Below are 21,548 nucleotides of genomic sequence, written 5' to 3' on the forward strand. Positions count from 1 at the left end.
CAACCAGGGAATTTCAGACCTGTAAGCCTGAGATCAATTGTAGGGAAGTTACTTGAACGTTTAGTATAGGATAATATTCAGGAGTACCTTATTAGATAACAATATTGTTAGTAATAGTCAGCATAGATTTGTGTGGGATAGGTCGTGCCAAACTAACCTCATTAGTTTGACAAGGTAAATAGCGATGTAGACCAGGGAAATGCAGTTGATGTGGTCTACTTAGATTTTGCAACGGCTTTTGATATGGTTCCACACACGGGGTTAGTGTACAAAATAAAAGACATTTGTCTGCATAAAAATATTTGCAACTGGATTGAAAACTGGTTGAATGATGGACAATAGAGAGTTGTCATAAATGGAATCTTTTCAGGTTAGACTAAAGTTGTAAGGGGAGTACCTCAAGGTATGGTACCCTGTTTATTAATGAGTTTGAAGTTGGCATAGAGTGCAAGTGTCCATCTTTGCTGATGGCACAACATTTTGTATGGTAGTATAATCAGATCAGGATGCAATATCCCTACAGAAGGACTTGAATAAACTGAAAACTTGGGCAGGTAAATGGCAGATGAGGTTTAATATGGATAAATGTAATGTTACACATTTGGGAAGGAAGAATAAACAGACTGCATACAAATTGAATGGGACAAAATGAGGTCAATCCTTGATGGAGAAGGATTGAGGAGTCAGGGTATGTGCAAATGTAAATGAAACCCTGGTTTTATCAGCTAAATTAAAGGGGATCATTAGAATCAGGTATTTAAATAATTAGGTAGATCTTCATGTGTGAGTTTGGGAGACCCCATCCTATTAAAGATCAGAAACTGTGAGTTTGGTCTTCACCATACAGGTGTGTGGAAACACGTCATGCCATGTTAAAGGAAATCTCTGCAGACCTCCGTAAAGCAATTATTGATGCTCATCAGTCCAAATAGCGTTACAAAACATCCAAGGATTTGGGGGTCCACCAATCCACTGTCAGACAAATGGAGAATGTTCAAGACCACAGTCACTCTACCCAGGAGCGGTGGTCCTACCAAAATCTCCCCAAGAACAAATGGCAAATCATCCAAAGAACCCCAAAGTAACATCCAAGGATCTGCAGGCCACTCTTGACTTTGTTAATGTGAGTGTTCATGACTCAACTATCTGAAAAAGACTGAACAAGAATGGTGTTCACAGAAGGATAGCCCGGATGAAACCACTGCTCTCTACAAAGAACATTGCTGCCAATCTGGACGGCTTGCCATCATTGACACAACCACAAATTCTGCATTGTATCAGAAGACTCTAGAGGAGAATGTCAGGCCATCTGTCCGTGAGCTGAAGCGAAAATGGGTCATGCAGCAAGACAATGATCCTAAACCTACAAGCATATCTACAAAAGAATGGCTGCAGCAGAAGAAATTTTGCGTTAGAATGTCCTAGTCAAAATCCAGCCCTAAACCCCATCGACATGTTGTGGCCGGACCTGATGAGAGCTATCCATGCAAGGAAGCAATCAAATGTCACCGAGTTGAAGCAGTTCTGTCAGGAGGAATGGATCAAAATTCCTCAAAAACGATGTGAGAGACTGCCCAGCAGATACAGGAAATGCTTAGTTGAAGTCATTGCTACTCAAGGGGTATTGAATCTAAATGTTCACATACTTTTTCACACATGGATATTGAATGTTTAATTATTTGTGGATAAATAAATATTGAAAAAGTATCATGTTTTTGTGTAATTTGTTTAATCTGGTTATCGTTCTCTATTATTGGGACTTAGATTAAGATCTAATAATATTTTAGTTTTGAAATATGCGAAAATCCCAAGTGGTTCACAAACTTTTTCTCACCACTGTGAGATATATGTATATAAATATATATAAGACAAACAAAAAGGCAATGAAGCAGCGCCTAGTGAGGGTATAGATGTAAGTGAGATTTAGTAAACGTGATAACTAATGACAATAATCTCAATTGTAATAATAAATAAAAATGAAAATGTGGAAAGTGAATACTAAAAATAAATAGTGGGAAGTAAACTAACTAAGTGCCTGTGCAAGCAATGCAACCCTATAATTACATATGAATATACAAACAACCTGTGAAAACCTAAAATTACATACAATATAATTGGCAGTGAAAAATGAAAAATAAAAAATAAAAGGCAAAAGGCAAAGAAGAGGGTATAAACCAGTCCTCAGGGCAATAGTCCAATGATGTAAATGGAAGCTGGTAAAGGGGGGTCTCCGGCTGCTCTCAAAAGGACTAACCAAGTTTATTTCATTTTAGTTTTGAAATATGCGAAAATCCCAAGTGGTTCACAAACTTTTTCTCACCACTGTGAGATATATGTATATAAATATATATAAGATAAGAAAAGAAAGCGCACGCCCCATAGCGTAAAGAAGTAACCCCCTTAATGAAATGAAGGCAGAGGGGAAAAGTGCATTCACAAGGTAAGAGATTTTAAAAGCAGCGTGTGAAATATCACCATCCAGCGATCCCATCAGTGTACAACCGTAGTCCTGGCAATCCTCTCGTAAGAGATGCTTAGAGCAGGTCTGCTAGGGACTCAATCCGGCAAAAGTCCAGATAGAAAGGAGAGTCCTTGATGTTAGGGAGATTCAAAATCTCGTGGCCAAAAGTACATGGAGCAGGACCTGGCCTCGTCAAACTCCTTGCGTGATGTAGTGCCGCTGTCCTAATGCGTTTCGTCACACAAGATGGCGACTTCTTCAAAGGAATGTAATGTGTATGTATATATATATATATATATATATATATATATATATATACATATATATATATAAATATATATATTTGTGTGTATGTGTATATATATTTTGTGTGTAGAGGAATCTGTAACATGTTAGTCAAGCTTAATAATCAAAAACATATAGTCTATACCAGGGGAGCGCAAACTTTTTGTGCTGCGCCCCCCTGTCTCTCTGCCCCCGGCTCTCGCGCCCCCCTGCCTTCCTTCAGCCGCGTCAGATGACGCTGCGTGGGCGTGTGACGTCAGGTCACATGGTGCCGCGGCGTCTATTGACGCCGCGTTGCCATGGCGACGCAACACAGGCGGCTGAATCCCGGTAAGTAAACAGTTGCAGGGGGCTCACGCGATCCCCCGGCATTTAATTTAAATGCCTGGGGGAAGAGCGCGGGGCCTCTGCAACTGCCCGCGCCCCCCCAGCACAATCTCCCGCCCCCCCTGGGGGTCGCGCCCCCCACTTTGCGCACCGCTGGTCTATACCGTTCTGTGGCTAACAAAATGCTTTTATTTGTGCAAGCTTTCGAGATACAGTGATTTCTTCTTCGGGCGATGTTGCAATGGATTAAGCCAAAAATGTTACTTGAAACAGGGCAACTTGTTGATGTTATCTGTTGGTGAAGGCTCCCCCTCCTCCCTGTGCAGTATGCGATTTATGACATAAGGTGTTAAATGGTCCCTGAATGCTTTTGATGTTGGTGTGTGTGTGTGTATCTTAATTTATAAAGTGCCCACAGTGTACACAGCGTTTTACAAAAGGTGTGTGTGGAGGGGGAGTGTATAACAATGGTGTGGGTAGGTGTTGAAATGTAAGAGGGTGTTGCATATCTGTGCGTGTGGGGCTACTATGTGGTCCCTATTGATATAAAGGGATAGAATTACATTGTACATTTGTATTCGTATTGTACATTTGTATGCGTAACAGACAGGTGTGTGTGCATTCATACAGCGCAGTATTTATAGACATGGTCCTTAGCACTCATGGGAAGAGAGTTCTCTTGTGTTAGGGTAGTGGCTCATGAAGTTGCCGTCTCGGTTTAAGCCACCGGTGAGTGTCCCGAACCGTTTCTTAAATTTGTATTCATGCAACCGTCTCTCTTTCGGTGTTCTGAGATTACCTTTGAGTATGGCCACCTTCAGATCGTTCATCATATGGCCAGAGTCAGAGAAATGTGCACTTGTGGCAATACAGATTAATTCTCTTGTTTAGCCCCTGTCCCACCTATGTAGTAGCAGACCCCTGTGCATTTCACACACATGATGAGGTACACAACATTGCTGGAGGAACAGGTGAACCTTCCTTTGACTTTGTACTCTAGATTCCTGTGTGGTATTTGTATTGTGCCCGCTGTGTGAAGCATTGTGCAGGTTTTGTATCTTGCGTCCTGGCATGGTCTTGTCCCGCATTCAGTTGTATTCTTGAATACTTTACGTCTCACCATCATTTCCTTGAGATTATGAGGTTGTCTGTATGATAATAAGGGTGTTTAAGGGAAGACTTGTGTCAGTCTTGTATCTTCCTGGAGAATGGTTTGTAGTTCCCTGGTGATCTTATGTAGGGCTTCTGGTGTGGGTTATATGTGACCACCAAAGGTACCCTGTCGCTTGTTTCTTTCTTTCTGTATTCAAGGAGATCACTTCTTGGTATTCTGGTGGCTTTGTGGATTTGCTGGTCTATAATTCTGTTGTTGTATCCCGTTTAGGAAATCCGATCTCAAGGCTGTAATCCGCTGGCCTCTGTCTGCTGTGTCGGAGCATATCCGGTTGTATCGCATGGCTTGACTAGATATGCATAAATATTTATATATATATATTCAGTGGTCGACAAATCACCAAAAAAATCTACTCGCCAAACAAAAAAATCTACTCGCCACCTAGTACCACACGTGTGCTGCTTGGGCCAATAGGAGCTCGCCACGATGTTAAATCCACTCGCCCGGGGCGAGCAAATGTATAGGTTTGTCGAACACTATATATATGGTAACTCGATGTATTACTGCCTGGTAAAACAAATATATATATATAATATGTTTGCAGACAGCTTGTCACCTTTGTTATGCTTTCTTGTTCTTAATTTGCAATTTTCCCTTTAATGTACTTTACTTGATGTTTGCTACATACAGTATATTATTTATTTATAAAATGTTTTACCAGGCAGTAATACATTGAGTTACCACTCGTTTTCAAGTATGTCTTGGGCACAGTTATGACAGTTATGATGACAGATACATGGTTACAAATACATATATTGCCAAGTTCTGTTTTAAAATCTGTGAATTCTTTAATCACAGAATGCTGTCTTTTGTGGGAAATGTGTATGAGAATAAAATATAATGGATGGTAAGCACACCTATAGGCCTGTGTTGGAAGCCGCTTCTCAGCAGATTAGCGTTGGACAAGATATCAACTCCATTTTAATGATTAGGACTAAACTCTTGAACAGCACAGGGAAGCTGCGTAATGAAAAGCGGCCATAGAGAAAGAGTTGGAAGGCTACGGCGGCAAAAGCATTGCTAGTTATACAGAACTGTGATATATCCACATTGCCTCAATTCTGCCCGTCTTACCTTTCTTGTGTTATAAAATCATTGTTATTTTTTTTATTGATTTTGAAAAGAATCCAATAGAATTGGTCATTTTCTTCTGAGATAATGTTTCCCTTTTGCATGCTGAGAACTGCAGCTTATTTTTAACAAATAGGTGACACTCTCTTACCTTTTATAGTATTGCAAATAGCTGTTTTACTGACTTTTATGGTATCTAATTGTAAATCCAAGTGTGGTCAAGCTCTGTAACGTTTTATGGCCCACCTGGCTTGGGGCTGGGTCTTCAGGTTCTCACGAGACTCCTGTTGAAAATCAGTGGATTAGGTACCGCAAACCGCACTGCAAATACTACGAGCTGGTTCGGATTACGTTTTTAAAAAGCTATTTAAGCATACCTTTATTTTTTAAATAAGTGTTAAAAATGTATTTATTTATAAAATGTTTTACCAGGAAGTAATACATTGAGAGTTACCTCTCGTTTTCAAGTATGTCCTGGGCACAGAGTTATGATGACAAATACATGGTTACATTAAATGAACAGGGTTATACATTATATTTAAAGACATTGCATAGCAAATAAGTTTTTTTTTAGATAGTGTGTGGTTATACTCGCTGATATATCTTGACATTCCTTTAATTCAAATGTTTTAGCTTGTATATCTTTTGTAACTATGGAATCAAAGTACTAAATGCAAACTACATCTATCCAATATTTGCTGCAGGTATTTACAGCAGCAATGAGGTAGCCGGATCCTTTCCCAGTGCGTTGTCTGCCTGCAGCACGCCAGTCTCCAGTGCTCAGATAATACCGCAGTCTGTTGCAACTCATTTGCAACAAGGAGGAGCCTCGTCCCCATCACCTTCATCTACAACTATTGTTCCTGCCAGCACTGCTACTACTCAGGTAAAATGATTAGCATTTTTGTTACTGGTGAGGAACTTTCTGCGGTTTGTGCTGTTCACTTTATTTACTTTTTTTTTTGTTCTGGAAGTTAACTTGCACATCCCTAAGCACAGTGGATTTCAACCTTTTTTTGGTTAAGGAGCCCTACAATTATATTGTGAAATTGTGCAGAACCCCAACCCTCTCTAATAGTGCATCTTGAGATCAGATGCATTGTAAGGAGCCTGTTGAAAAACACTGCCCTAGAAAGTAAACCATTGCGTACAAAGCTGTTAACATTAAAAAAGGCAAATATTTCTAGAACTATTAGAACCATTTTTTCCAGACTCGATTGCCTCTTTCCAAACAAAATAAAAAATATTAAACGGGATTTCACCATGGACAAAATAATATATTTCAAGGGAAATATTTAAAGGTTGAGTCCCACTGTCCATTCCATTGTCTGTTGAGTGGTTGATGAGAGATGCATGGTTTGCGGCTTTAGGTATGATTCCTGGAAATGCACATTCTTGACATTATTGCTGCTTGATTAATGTTGCTAAGTAGATAATTATCTTGCAGAAATGGCCTCCACGGTACATAAAAGCATGTTGCCATTGAAAAAAAATGTGAAATACAAAAAAGCAATTGTTTTTTTTTTTTTTTTTTTTAAAGAAAGGGGAAAAAAAGAATTTACTTTTTGGGGTTTCTATTATTAACCATTTTGCAGCCAAAATCCAGAGCAATGTGTAACCGGCCTTTTGGAAGCAAAAGGTTTAAGCTAATATCTCCCAATTTGGTCTTATAAATGTTTTCTACAAGGGAAAATTCATCTTTAGTAGGAGGGCTGGCTAGGGTTGTCCTGGTATTCAGTAGTGGTATACTATACCTTTTTGAGCAGTTAACGTTCTGAGATTTACACTTGGGTAATTGGTTTAGTTTAGCATAAAGTTTTTTTTGTTTTTATTTTTTTTAAAGCTTTCATTTCAAAAGTAATGTGTTACTTCTAAAAAATGCTAGGAAGGTTAGGTCACCAGATGAATAAGCATCATGCAATAAGCTTTTAATTATCTGTGTGTAACTACATATATATATTTTTCATGCTCTTACTAAAACAAAGGCAAATGCAGCCCAGTTTAAACCCTTTAACTTCCTGAGTTCAATAGAACTGCTATAAAAAGGCATCCCACGAGATACAAACCATTAGGAACAGTACACATATAAATAGAATTATAATAGCAGTTTTACTCTTTTACAAATAATTAGTCCTTGTATGTCATATTTAATAAGGCTACAAGAAGCCTGTATATGAGCTTTTAAGATAACTGAAAATTGCCTGAAAAGGAAACTTTTAAAGATAACACGTACCAGTATTTCTGATTTTTGTGAAGTATTCTTGCATTTGTCCATCGGAAATGTATCGCTGCCTGCTAATGAGTAGAGACAAGTGAGTAACAATGTGGTCATGTAGCACACAGATTTACATTCTTAGAAATACAATAAATACCAATGGTAAAATACTTTACAGCTGTGATGCAAAATGAACGTGTTGGTGCTATCAAACCGATAGGAGGGTTTCCCAACCACATCATAAACTGTTGCCCTAATTTATTCACCTCCACACATTAAATTCACATAAGTGTACTCTGCATTTTGTTGGACAGTGCCTGCAGCCTTGAAAAGGTCAATTATATTTGGGGCAATAATGCTATCCCTTTTAAAACACACCTGCTTAAAGAAGCATATCAGTAGCTCCCTGGCTGATACTTTACACCTCATACATAAACATTGGCCCCCTGCAGACACCCTCCTACTGTCTCTGTACGTCTTCCTACCTTCCAATTAGATTGTAAGCTCTTCGGAGCAGGGACTCCTTTTCCTAAATGTTACTTTTATGTTTGAAGCACTTCTTCCCATTATGTGTTATTTATATTTAAGTAATATTCCCCAATAATGCCCTGGTTGGAAGAGTTGAAGGCCCGAGGCGAAGCCGAGGGACTTTAACCCAGCCAGGGCATTATTGGCCAGTAATGCCCTGTTCTGAGGGGATTATTACTATTATAGGCTAAATGTAGCTTTTTTTCATAAATAATAGACACTTTTGTGTAGTTATATAGGTTTTTTTTATTAAAATAAAATGGTAAATACATGAAACCACTTCTATATACGCTTACACTGCAGCTATCTATATCCACACACTGCCGCCCCCGCTGTGTACACACACACAAAACAGCACACCAGACACAACACAGCACCTCTACACACACACAAACTACTGCTACACACAAACTCTACTACTGCATCTACACACACATACAACACAACAGCACACCACACATACACACACACACACTACTGCTACACCGATAAACACTGCTGCTGACACTGACACACGCACACACACACACAGCAGCTCCACACACAGCAGCTCTACACACACAGCAGCTCTACACACACAGCAGCTCTACACACACAGCAGCTCTACACACACAGCAGCTCTACACACACAGCAGCTCTACACACACAGCAGCTCAACACACACAGCAGCTCAACACACAACACAAACTCTGCTGCTACACACACATACAACACAACAGCTCACCACACACACACATACTACTGCTGCTACACCCATAAACACTGCTACTGACACACACACACACACACACACACACACACACACACTAGACAGAAACTGCAGCCACAAACAAACTGCAGGCAGCCACTTACTTACTTTGCCCTCTCTCCCTCCCTCTCTCCCTCCCTCCCTCTCTCCCTCTCTCCCTCTCTCCCTCCCTCCTTCCCTCCCTCCCTCTCTCCCTCCCTCTCTCCCTTCCTCTCTCCCTCTCTCCCTACCTCTCTCCCTCCCTCTCTCCCTCTCTCCCTCTCTCCCTCTCTCCCTCTCTCCCTCTCTCCCTCTCTCCCTCTCTCCAATTCAACTGAATCTGCTCGCTCTGCTCACGGAGGGAGGGGTAGTAGTCAACCCGTGGCTGATGCTTCCTGACCAATCCCCTGCCCTGAAAGCTGATTGGCTGGATATCAACACATTGCAAGCAGCAAAAATTCCGGGCATTACTGATTGGTTAAAATTCCGGGCATTATCCAATCAGAGAGCCGGGATTTCAATAATGCCCGGAATTTTACTGCTTTAGCCTATAATATTTGTTATTTATGTGATTGTCACGTCTATTACTGCTGTGAAGTGGCACTATATAAATAAAGACATACAGACATACATACATGCACTATATCTGAACAGAACCATTTTCCTATAAGTTTCTTGCATGATAATATACCATTTCCCCATTCTATGTCTCGAAATATAAGTTTAGAGGGAAGTTAAATGTAAGTTTCAATGCTGCTTTTATTACATTCTGCTGAAATTTTCAGTATCCAAAGTAATGTATTTGTTTTGTTTGTTTCAGATAAACATTAATAAAGTTTAATAAAATCTTGATTTTTTTTGCTTTTAGATTTTTTTTATCTCCCTTAAAAATCAATAAATAGTTAATACTTGAACAGAATCAAGCAACAGCACAATTAATGTGTGCTATGAAAAGCCCAAAAGCTTTTATTTCGTTCTTAAAATTGTGACATATCCCAAATAACTCCAGTATAAAAACATTCTTCGCAACAAGTATTCAAAGTTTTGTTAAATACAGGCAGTCCTCGTTTTACAACACTTCGTTTTACAATGAATGGCTTATCCAACGCTGTGCAATGCATACCTATGTTCATTTTTACAACGCCAAAACGGCTTATCCAACGGCTTATGATGCTTTGCAACGTTGTTTATGTGTATGTGTGTCTATATATCTATATATATAGACACACATACACACAAACAACGTTGCAAAGCGTCGTAAGAGCGTATATATATATATATATATATATATATAATATTATACTATATAATATTATATTATACTATATAATATTATATTATACTATATAATATATTATTTATTATGTTATATTATATATATATAATACAATATATACACTATATAATTTATGTGTGTGCTGCATATCTTATTGCCTGTGTAAAATATTTGGTGTATTTTAGTGTTAAAAATGCCTTCAGGAATGGGACCTTTCGTTTAAACAGTGTTCCTATGGGAAAATGTGTTTCGCTTTACAACGTTTCGCTATCCAACGCCATTTTGAGTAACGCATTGTGTCGGATAACCGAGGACTGCCTGTAGTCTACATCAACTAATGTTTTTTTTTAAATTGTGTTTTACAATTACACTTTTAACAGAATTTCAATTAAACCAAGGCAGTTAGTGTGGAGGTGACAGATGCAGTATGTACATGCAAATTGTGAATGGTAATCATTTGATTTGTTTTTCTCTTCACCTCTTACCTCTTCATGCATATGTCTAGTCATTCCGCCAGTAGGGGCCTGCCATGTTGGTGTGCGTATATATGAAATGCACTCAGGTAATCTGTACTGTTCTCAAACTATATAAATACATTTGTTTGATTTAATATGTAGACATCCTTAGGTAGCACAGATGTTATTTTATGATCTACAAATACGAGGAACTTCTTTTATTTTAGTCATTTCTCATAGCAACCGATTTATTATGGGGTAGTGAGATGTCTGCCGCTACCTAAATCTGTATTTGCTAGGATACTCCCTGTCACTGTTCAATAAATAGTGTCTTCAGTTATCTTTCTCCAACCGCATGATGATACATTCTGATGGGTCTTTTTCATTGTGTTGATTCCTTCATGGAACGCGCTTGTTTTTAATGCTCGGTTTTTATTTTTGATTCTCATGATGTGTTTTTTTTGTCTCAGTTTGTTGTAGGGTGGTTATGTAGCATCTCAGTGACCCACTAAATGGGTTTCACTTTCGCAGACTTTTGATGTGTATTCCACTGAGAGGCTATTTACATTGGCGTCTGTCTTTACTGTAACCTTTGCCTTGATGAAGGTTCGTTTGTGTACCCAAACGTTGTTTTTTTGTCATGGACTTTGTTTTGTTTTTTTTGTTTTTTAAACAAAAGATTCTTGGTGCTGTCCATTTCTCGCAACAAATGTTGTATACATGTAAGCGTATGTATGTCTGTGTGTGTAATTATGGGAATACGAGTAGCCACCTATTGAGCATAGAAAGTAAGCATGTCTGACATTGCATTTAATAGGGGTCATTGATGGATTGGAAAGTTGCAAAGATTTTTTCTAAACAATAATAGGTGGGGGAAATGATTGCTAGTTTCATGGAACCGTAAGGTTCTTATCTGGATAACACAAACCTATAGTTTTCAGGAGACAGTCTTCTTTTTCTGGCTTTGACTCAAGTACATTGCAGAGTATGTAAAGCTGCAGTTTGTCTGGCAAACCTATATGGGCGATGCAGTAAAGATAAAGTACTTGACCATGTAACATGTTGTCTTCTGTTTTAACACTTGCTCAGTAATTTAGGAGATGATTATTGACTTGGGAAGCTTACACCTGTAAACATAACTCTGCCCAGAATAACGACAGAGTCCGCATGAGGTTCAAGGTACAGATCCTGATGCCCAACATCGGTTACGGGAGTAACAAGAAGACCAATATAATTTGTAATATACAAATGCTTTTGTTAGGAGTTGGTTTACCTATACTAGAAAGAGGTGCTTTTCCAGTTCCTTTCTTGTTTTGGTCAAGGCTGAATGATGAATGCATTTGATAAATCGGATTGCATACTTTAGTTCTCTGGCAATTCCACATTTTATTTTTGTTTCAGAAATCCGTAAGTGTTTATTTTTATTTTTTCTAGATTCTGCAATATTTTTATTTTATTTTTTTTAAAGAAGTTTTTCAAACAAACTTCAAACAGGGAATATCAGATTGTGATATTGGATGGCTCCGCAGAGCTTGGGACTGTAGGAAGCAGCTCATGTAGCTTAAGGAGAGGCGGAAGCGCGATAAATAGGAGCCTGACTGTCTGTTGCGTTGGAACGGAAGCACTTCAATAGTGAGAAAATAATGTGCAATTCCCCCCACAGTACAAATCCACCCAAGGGCTTCCCACGCTTGTCCTGTCCCAGTCAAGGTATTTCTGCAGGGTGACATTTTTTTGGATGCCTTTTGCATTGCTTTCTGCAATCGAATAATTGTGAAATTCCACCGGGACTAACATTAGCTGCGGTTACTATGCGCAGAAGTGGGACAAATTTCTGCTGAATTGCATAATAACGGCCATGGTAGACAGTGGGCATAGCTGTGCATGTTTCATGCATTTCTCCGCTCTTGCAGTAGAATATAGTATGCAGGGTACCTATCCTTAAACTATGAGCAAACAGTATATTTACAACTAGTGTACCTAATCTTAAACGATGTGCATACTGTGTATTAACAGCATTGTAATACACAGTATTACACATACACACACAGATGGTACACATACAAAGTTGTAAATGTCCTTGGATCTTTTAACAGCTATGGTTAACTTTTGTTGTTGTTGTGGCAATTGATGATATAATGTGATGTTTAATACAATATATGCCTCGACATACAACATATTTATGCTTCATTGCTGTATAATGTGTGTTAAGCGGCATATCCATATGGCGTATAAAATCAAGAAAAATAACGTTGAAGTTTTATTTCCATAATACATTACACTGGGGCAGTTCCATATTGCAGGTAAAGAAAAATGTGTAGTGTATTGATGTAATCGGCATCCAGCGAAGATGCAATCATACTTACAAAGTCATTTATCCACTCAGTAGATTTTGTTTTTGTTTTTCCTGGTAATTTCTACTTTCTTCTGGTCTGTTTTATTATATTATTATCTGGTAATTATTTACTCTAGTATATTGTTAAAGTAATTACAGTATGCGGCCATCACTAGCCAAACAAAACGTACACATCTGTTTACATACATCTGTTTACACACAGTCTTCCCACAAAATAGGTCACTTAAAGATTAAAAACCGCTTTAAAGAATTTGGTTATTAGGGAGTCATTTTAAGTTCAAAACATTTCAAATACTTACACTTGTCTGATTTGTTTAAACATTGTGTCAGTCACCTATATTTATCATAATACATGTCACTGCCCTTAGTTCAGTTAGTTATAGGAAGGTCTTGCTATGTGACCATTGCTTGGGGCAACTTTGGGCTGCAGCCCAGGAATTCTATCAACTTTAACCCTGCGCTGTGTTTCAGTGCTAGGTGATAACCTTTTTGTTATGAAATGTGTACAATTCGCTGTGCACTGCACAGAACACAAGTGATTTGACTTTAATTTTTATCCTATTTTGAGTGTTTTGCTCTCTGTTTTACTAGTGCTATATTTCACAACTGTTTTTTTTTTCCGTTCCCTTTTCTGTGCGTGTAATATTGCATTTGGGGGAGTGCTTAGGTTTTTATATGTAAACTGATGTTGAAGCCTCCATTTCCGGCTTGTGTGACTGACGGACAGCAGCGAGACCTCTTGGGAAGTAAAAAAAAAAAAAGCCACATCGCATTTTCGGCCACATTTTTGTTTGGATGGGGGAGGTCAGGGGGCGGGGTAAACGCAGAAGGAATTTGCAGCTAGAGGGGGAATTCTTGGGTAGCATGTGACCCAACAGGAAGAACAAAGGAGCCCCAGTCCCAAATAATCCTGTATTCGTTCTAATTAAAATCCTTCCTATCTTATTTTAGCCCTTGTTCCAGTGAGATTGGCTTCACATTTAAATGATCATTCAGCTCGACTGAAGTGAAGGCAGTTGCATGATTTCTGCACAGTGCTGCATGCTGAGACAGCTGCATCTTATGTTTGGCTCTTAGCAGTAAATGCTTTCTGCCTTGGAGCTGAAGCTTATTTAGCTTGGCTTATCTGGTGCTGCTGTAGCAACCATCAGTCTCCAGGCAACGGAGGCACATTGACCTCTTCATTGAACTGAGTGTAGCAGGACTTCAATTTAGCTGCCTGAGACAATAGTGCCGGAGCTGAATGTGAGAAGCACGCTGTCTCATAGAAGTTCTTTTTCTTATTATTTGGATTTCTCGATATTAAAGCGTTTTGTAGGTATTGACCTGAAATCAAATGGTGAACGAGTAAGGCGGCGCTTATAGTGCCGGCGACGCGGATGCCACACTACGGTCGCTGTAAACATCAAATTGAAGCGACTTCCAGTGATCGCGACCAATCCATCGCGCCGTCACGTTGCTCCTATTATAAGCGCACGCAACGGTTTCAATACATTTGTTTTGAAGCGCTGTCTCTGTCGCCGGCACTATAAGCGCAGCTTTATGTACTACTTTGTGTTGTTCTTTATTTATTTGAATCCAGAGTCCCCAGGCATTATGCAGGGGTTTCCCTCTGTCCCCCTGTGTTTACTTGTATGCCCAGTTCCTTTTTCCTTGTATTGTATTTGTACTCCCTTCATATAGGGCGGTGGAAACTTAGCTAGTGCTATTTCACAATTCATGTTGCTGCTTTATCCCAATGCAAGTGTCTTTTCAGAGGAAAAGGTCTAAATGAAGCAGATTTGTGTTCTGTTACTATGTTTAGTTGTATTAAATGGTTATACTATTCGTGACTTTTAAATAGCATTTTACTAAGTTTTTTTTTTTATATTGGTCAATTATTAGTTAAAGGTTTAGAGAGATTGTAAATCTTTGGCTATTTTTAATGTATTTTCCTTTTATATTAGCGACGTTCTATTTTCTTTTTTATAATGACTATAGTTTTTTTTTTTTTTTTAAACATTTGTTTATTTTTTTACTATTTCTTGATCATGGATTTTAGGCACACATTATTAATACTCCTTTAGCAATTCATTTAATTATAACGTTTTGGTTCTAGGAGTAGAACGGTCATCATTTCAATCCAAGATTACAAAATGAAAAAAAACTCAAAATCCAAAACTTCCTAACATAAGCCTGATATGCAAACACAGAATATCCAGCGTCACAGTCAAACCTTAAAGCAGCCAATATGATTAAAAGCTTTATATAGAATAATACAAGTCTGTAAAACAACTTCTGTATACACACGTTTATTTTCTGAAACGCAGTATAATGGAAATTATAACAAACTGGAAAACAAAATGAGATGCGTATACTACATTCAAGGGGTACTTGACGCAGTTGCGTTATGGGGGATATTCTGTGATATTTTGCATTCGTCGCCTTTGAAGTCAATGGGAACTCTGATATTCTGTACTATAACATGATATTCTGCATTATCAGTGGGTACAATAAAGCTTGCTACATCTGCATACATGTATAAGAAATGTCCTTCAACGAAGGAATGGAAAGGTAATCAAAGTATTTTAAAAGAACTGGTCTTATAAACACAAATATAGTTGGCCATTTCTGTAAGGAGTGTATGCTGTGTATACATTATTCTACTTTTGTGTACTCTGAAAATAGTTTCTTAGATTTCTATGAAATTACTTAACATTATTCCTCATATTTGGTGTTTTTAATGGTTTGACAATACCTTCAGGTCATCATTATCTCAAGATTAGTGATGATGTAGGGTATGTAAAGAGGCAATCAAAGTGGCACTTAATATTGAACATAACCGCATTACGTTAACTGTTGATCAATTCGTTCTCCCGTGATCGATCAGAAAAATCCTGCTTCTCAGGGTTAACTTAATGGCTGCCTTTCAGTTTATTTTTTTAAATTTTTTATTTTATTGTAGCAGGTACATACTTTCAAGGGTATAGAGAATAAAATCCAAGGGGTGGCTTGGGATTGTAGGGGTGTGGGTACAGAAAAAAAAACAATATAAGAAGGGTTGGGGGAGGAGGTGAGGGGTGCAGGGATACATCAACATCCATAGGTAACAGTGATAACAATAAATGTACACTTCTGCTCACTCTTAGTTCATACTTTACAAAATTCATCTAAACAGTTTTTTAGTATAATGAAGGACATTAAAAAACACCCAAAAAACTTAGTGGGTCTCTGTCCAGTCACAAACTCCGAACGTCTCTTGTTAATCAAAGCGAGGCTGCCTTTCAGTTTTACTCAATCCGTCAGTCAGTGTAACTCAGCAGCTACAATGTATTCTTATATTACTATGGTAACATTATCTATTGTTACAGTTTGCAGCTCAAACTGCTGGGAACATTGACAACAAACTGTCAAACAGGAAAATATTGCAAATATCTTGCACTGCTGGTTAGATGTGCTAAAACCTGCTATAGAAATCAATGGCTGATAAATATAATAAAAATGGCATTGAGTTAAAAAAAAAAAAAAAGTAGTACTGTATCTAATACTACAGAACTGATTTATTTAAAAAAAAAACACATGTAGGATATTGCATGCATTGGTCCTTTTAATGTAATTGCATCATATTACCACCATGTTGTAAAAATCTCCAATCATGCGGAATGGTACGTTTGAGGTTTCAGTGGTAGCACATGTCAAGGTATATATTTTGTACATTATTTTTTAAATTGTGGTGTCCTTGATGAAGGATCATCTTCTGGAACCAAAACACGGGAATTCATTTCTTAATTCTAGTTGGTACTGTGGTTAGCCTAGATACCATGTTATTATCCTGTGATCATTCCATCGGATCCTAACCAGATTAAAATCTCTGCATGATACCTTCGTGTAATGAGAATATATAGGAGAGTTTTGTAATGACATTTGGTGGAGACTAATCTATCTTTGGCCTGCACCTTTTTATAAAAACATGGACCCATGTCGTTGATCCACGTTTGTATCTATCTTGTGTTGCCTCCATGGCATTTTCCTACACCGATCATAAGGAAATCCCCACATTTAATGTTCCCGTTCCGGTCTTTTACACGTTAATGCAATTGAATGCAGACAGTGCATGAGGGAAGGAGAAGGGAAAATCTGACGATGGGAAGCATCAGACTAAGATGGAAGTGTTCAATATGGCAATGTATAAACTTTTAAATGGAAAGTAAGATATATTTTCTTTTTCAAATATGTTTTTACCAGGTAATCTGCTCAACACATGCTGTAAAACTAAAGCACAGGAAATTGTTTTCTACAGTACACACTGAGTTAGTTACATACATTTCGTGGTGGTTGTGAATGGGAAGGCATGTCTTTTTTTTCTGCCCTAGATAAATGTGTTTCAGATAATTTTATGGAAATATCCTATGATAGTATCATACTGATAGAATGACATTGAGCTGAACAGAAGCTGTCTGTGGTCCTAAAATGTGGTTTAAGTACTATGCCTTGCAGTTACATTGTCTGCCCTCCTCTAGTGCCAATTTGTCCTAGAAATCTAGCTGTTACTGATGTCCTCGAGGAGTTGTCAGGTTCTTCTTTGTGTCAGTTAATTCTTTAGTAGAATAACATGCTGTACTAATGTTAGAAACAATTTGACTACATATGTGCCATGTTGGTCAGTTTTTGGTTTTCGGAAGAAGAAAAAATGTATACATTCGAAATGAGAAGGGTGGTTGATATTTATGTCTTATGTCAGTCCTTATCCTCATTGGTAATTGTTCTTGTTCAATAATTTATTCAGGTTTTAAGGCCTATAATTAGTTACTATATTTTAGTCGACTATTTTTCAACTATGTTGTTTAGAACACAGTAAAAATAAGGAAAAGGTTGTGATTGGTGTATCACACATGAAATAGAGGTTATGGGGGAGTTACAGCAGTTATCTGGTACTTTATTGAACATTTAGTTGAGAATTACACAATGAAAAATGAAAATATTTAAAATATTCATACATTTTTTAAGAAGCCGCATATTTCACTTGATTGTACAAAATGTTAATGTTGCCACAGGTGGTCAACCCAGGGAAAAGCGCTCTGGAAAAAGTGGCGTGGAATTAGATACTCACAATCAGCCCATGTTTCAACAAATATCCATCTCTAGGAGTTACTTTAATCTGTGCACATAGTAGCACCCATCATGTATATTGTCATCTTTGACATCCAATGACCTAAACACATGTTGGCACCCGGCATCACTGCAGTGTGGCCGCTAGGACTTTGATCATACACCGGGTAATTCCAGGCAAGTACCTTGGGCCTCCATTCATCTATACACACTAGAACCCAGTGACTTTGTAGTACCAAGTATTTAGGAACAGCAGTCATTTATATTTGTTTTTCCTTCTGTCAAGTCTCCTAATGCGCCTCATTATTTCTACATTGCACCGTTTGGTCATCTTGTGTCTTTCAAACCTATTTTCTGCTTTCTCTCAAAGAAGTTATTGTTTTGTGAACAGAACTATTACATTCTATTGTTATGCTTCTATACTGGTTTCTGAGTCTATCTGCATTGCGTTTTGCGTTCTTATTGTTTTGTGGCAGAAGAAAACAACCCTTTATAAAATGGCTATTAGATTCTGGATGGACTAGCGGATAAATCTGGCAGCAAAAAGGTTTACAGCTGCAAATGGCACAAATCAAATTCACATGTTAAGAAGATTAACATGTGAAATCATTGTAAAAGTGAAGTAAGGGAAGTTGAATACATGGTAGTGTAGACAAAAAGAGCATGAGGTCACAATGAGTCGTAGTGGAGCATATTGGAAAATTGATATGTAAAGACCACAGTTGATAAGCTGCCATGTGTGTCCTAATTGGAAGTGATCCACCTCAGTGTCACAATGATTTGCAGACCCATCCATCACTGAAAGGGTTAAGAAGTATAACTTGATGTTTATAAAACATCAATCAAAAAGATCTAAACCCTTGAGGCCAAAATCACTCTGAAAATAAAATAATCCTCCTTTTTATTATTATTGGGCAGGAGCATGTCAAGATTGTATTGTCCAGTCATGCTGAAATGCACACGAGTTATAAAGTGCGTCCGTCCTGTATTCAGGTGTTTGTGCTGAAGCCTCCGGGTTTTGCGCTACTTTTTTTGGAAATTGATTTAGTTTTATGCTTGATGTGAATTTCAATTTGGGAGTGAAACGATGGACACGAAATGGCTCATCTTTTGTAGCTTTGTTGAACACGCCCTTTACAGGAGCAGTCTGCACTTGTCCCTGTTTTTGAGAACGTGCAAATTTTTATTTTTACCATACTTTAAAAGATCTCCTCTTGCTTTTTCCACCACTTTTGTTATATTTATTGTTTTCTCTACCAAGGGTAGTTGTGGCATGTTTCGCCAAGCAAGTGTTCAAAATGTTGCTTAACTACGATTCTCTCTGTCACGGGAGACCAGGACTTTTAACACATTTAAACCGGGATCATTCACTAGGCAAAACATGTAGTGGAATAAAATGAGGTTTATTCGGAAAAACCCGCGTACACACAGTGAAGTACAAAGCTACAGGTAAAATACACACTTACTGGGAATATGTGGGTGAAATCTAGGCTGAAATAGGTGCAGGGCGTCTGCTTCGGAAGGATTACCCTGACCAGGAAATCCTCCCGGCTCTCCTGGTCCTCGTTTCGGCTAAAAATCTTAGCTGCGACCGCTACGTTCTAAAATGAGAGCTTGGACCTCGTGTCTGACTTAGCCTCAGCTAGGCAGGCTTTCTTAGCTCCAAAAATGAAGCCGGTTGCTCTGCTATTCGCAACAGAGCAACTTTGAAAAGCCCGCCTTTGCATTACCGGCCCAAGACACAAGATCGGCTGGTTCTCTGACTAGGGATTCTCCTTACATACCTTCCGCTGTTCTGTGTTCAGCATGGAAGTAGGAGGAGCGACCAATCAGAGAGCGGGAATTCCCCCCCACCAGCCAATAGGGATAGATGCTCGTCTTTTGGCTGTCAGAGGAAGAGTTGTGCCAAGCCGGCAGGATGCCCTGTGGGTGGGGACATAGGAATTGACCAATAGGAGATGCGCCGACATTCTGTTGCTTCCCCCAGCCCACCCACTGGGCAGGCTCCACTGAGCCTGGCAGACCAGAGGGTCCTCCCCGCAGGGGGTCTCTGTTCTACGGACTCAGTACTCTGCCCTGCCCCAGGCACTTAGCACCCCGACACCTCTCAACATCCCGTCTCGTCTTTGAACTACGATGTCTATCCAGACTCTCCAGCACCTATATGGATGCCTGGGCTTACTGAATAGACATTTATAGTAAAAGCACACAACATTATAATACCTATTTTAATCAAGTATGGACCTTGGGGAACTTTATACTTATCTGGGATATCGATATCTGGGCTCGCATACCAGGAGACTGGGCAGCCCTGGTGGAATTCAACCTGCGTACCGGCAAATGGTGCCTGCACGCTGAGGAGAATTAGGGGACTACCGGTAACTTTGGCCCCGAACTCCTGCAAACAAAATAATTGTATTTCAACCCAAATATCCCACATAAAACTTACACACAAGAAGTTTAACGTTTCTAGGGCAAAGGGAACATGTAAACAGGAAAAGCACTTTATTTTTACATGTATAATCCCAGGCCCCTGTCTTATGATGCTAGGTAGCTGCTGGGGACCCCACGGTCTCAGGGGTAACCAGATGGGCTTAACCTTTATTGTATAGCCCGATTACCCCCTTCCGTCACACTCTCTATACACGTTTCTTTCTAAGGCCTCGGGCATGGTCAGCGCTTATGCGCTGACCCGTGCTGAGGCGTGCTGCTGCTCGGCACTGAGCCCCTGCAGTCGCAATGAGAGCGGCTTTAGCAGGGGCTCGCGCACGCGTCCGCATGCTTGGGGAAGCGTGTGTCTGACGGAGTTTTGAAATTTTCCTGCTTGCCGGAGCGCAGGGCCGGTCACGTGAGCGGTTCCCCCTATGAGGGCGAACCAGCTCCGTGACGTCACTGGCCCGCCCCCAGACCCGCCCCCGACACGCCCACGGACGGCGCGCTGTGTAAGGCCAGGGAAAGCACCGCTTTCCCTGAGCCTCAGCGCGCCTCCGCACTGTTTTGTGCACTATGTCCCAGGCCTAAAGCTATATATTATTGTTGGGCATTTCATCGGAGTCTATCTTTAGTGCATTGCATATCATGTAACCAGGATATGTCCATAAGGAAATGTTTTTGAAGTGAAATCGTCAAATCGCTTTTTCTTGAGACAGAAGTGGGTTCTGGCAGTGGTCACTACTGGCAGATGAGGCCGTGGGGCTGCGCATGCGCAGAAGCTGCCCTCACCACACTGTCGGTTCGCACATGTGGCAGTCGCCGCGATCAAGCGCCTGCACACAGCACAGAAGGGTGCTGTGTTCTATGCGCATACATTGTCAGCTCGCAGATGCGGTGATCAAGCGCATACACACAGCAGGGTCCGTGGGCCTTTGCGCATGCGCAGACATTGTCACCTGGCACACATGCAGATGCGGCCATCACTGCGATTAAGCGCATGCGGGCCTTTGCACATGCACAGAAGAATACTCCAGCCGCTCTCTGGTGCTCGGCTGCCGTCAGCACGTCGCTCTTGGCCAATAGCAGCAGCAACACCACCAGAAGAGAAGAGGACACAGAGCCGAGACCACCCATCCACCCATTTTCTTTGCC

The 21,548-nt window shown here is 39.6% G+C and overlaps 1 protein-coding gene and 1 long non-coding RNA gene across 7 annotated transcripts in view; both read left to right on the forward strand.

Annotated features, from left to right (window-relative positions):
- Positions 1-21,548, forward strand: part of LOC142488767 (uncharacterized) — a 433,714-nt gene that overhangs the window by 93,440 nt on the left and 318,726 nt on the right. The gene's annotated exons all lie outside the window — the stretch shown is intronic.
- The window catches only part of MLLT10 (MLLT10 histone lysine methyltransferase DOT1L cofactor), a 157,576-nt gene that overhangs the window by 66,598 nt on the left and 69,430 nt on the right, over positions 1-21,548 (forward strand). For all 6 annotated transcript variants that reach the window (XM_075587545.1, XM_075587542.1, XM_075587541.1 and 3 more), the window contains one exon: positions 6,023-6,204. In XM_075587545.1, the coding sequence (XP_075443660.1) occupies positions 6,023-6,204 (182 nt within the window). The remainder of the gene's footprint in view (positions 1-6,022; positions 6,205-21,548) is intronic.

This window comes from Ascaphus truei, chromosome 2 (genome assembly GCF_040206685.1).
Source record: "Ascaphus truei isolate aAscTru1 chromosome 2, aAscTru1.hap1, whole genome shotgun sequence".
Taxonomy (NCBI): domain Eukaryota; kingdom Metazoa; phylum Chordata; class Amphibia; order Anura; family Ascaphidae; genus Ascaphus; species Ascaphus truei.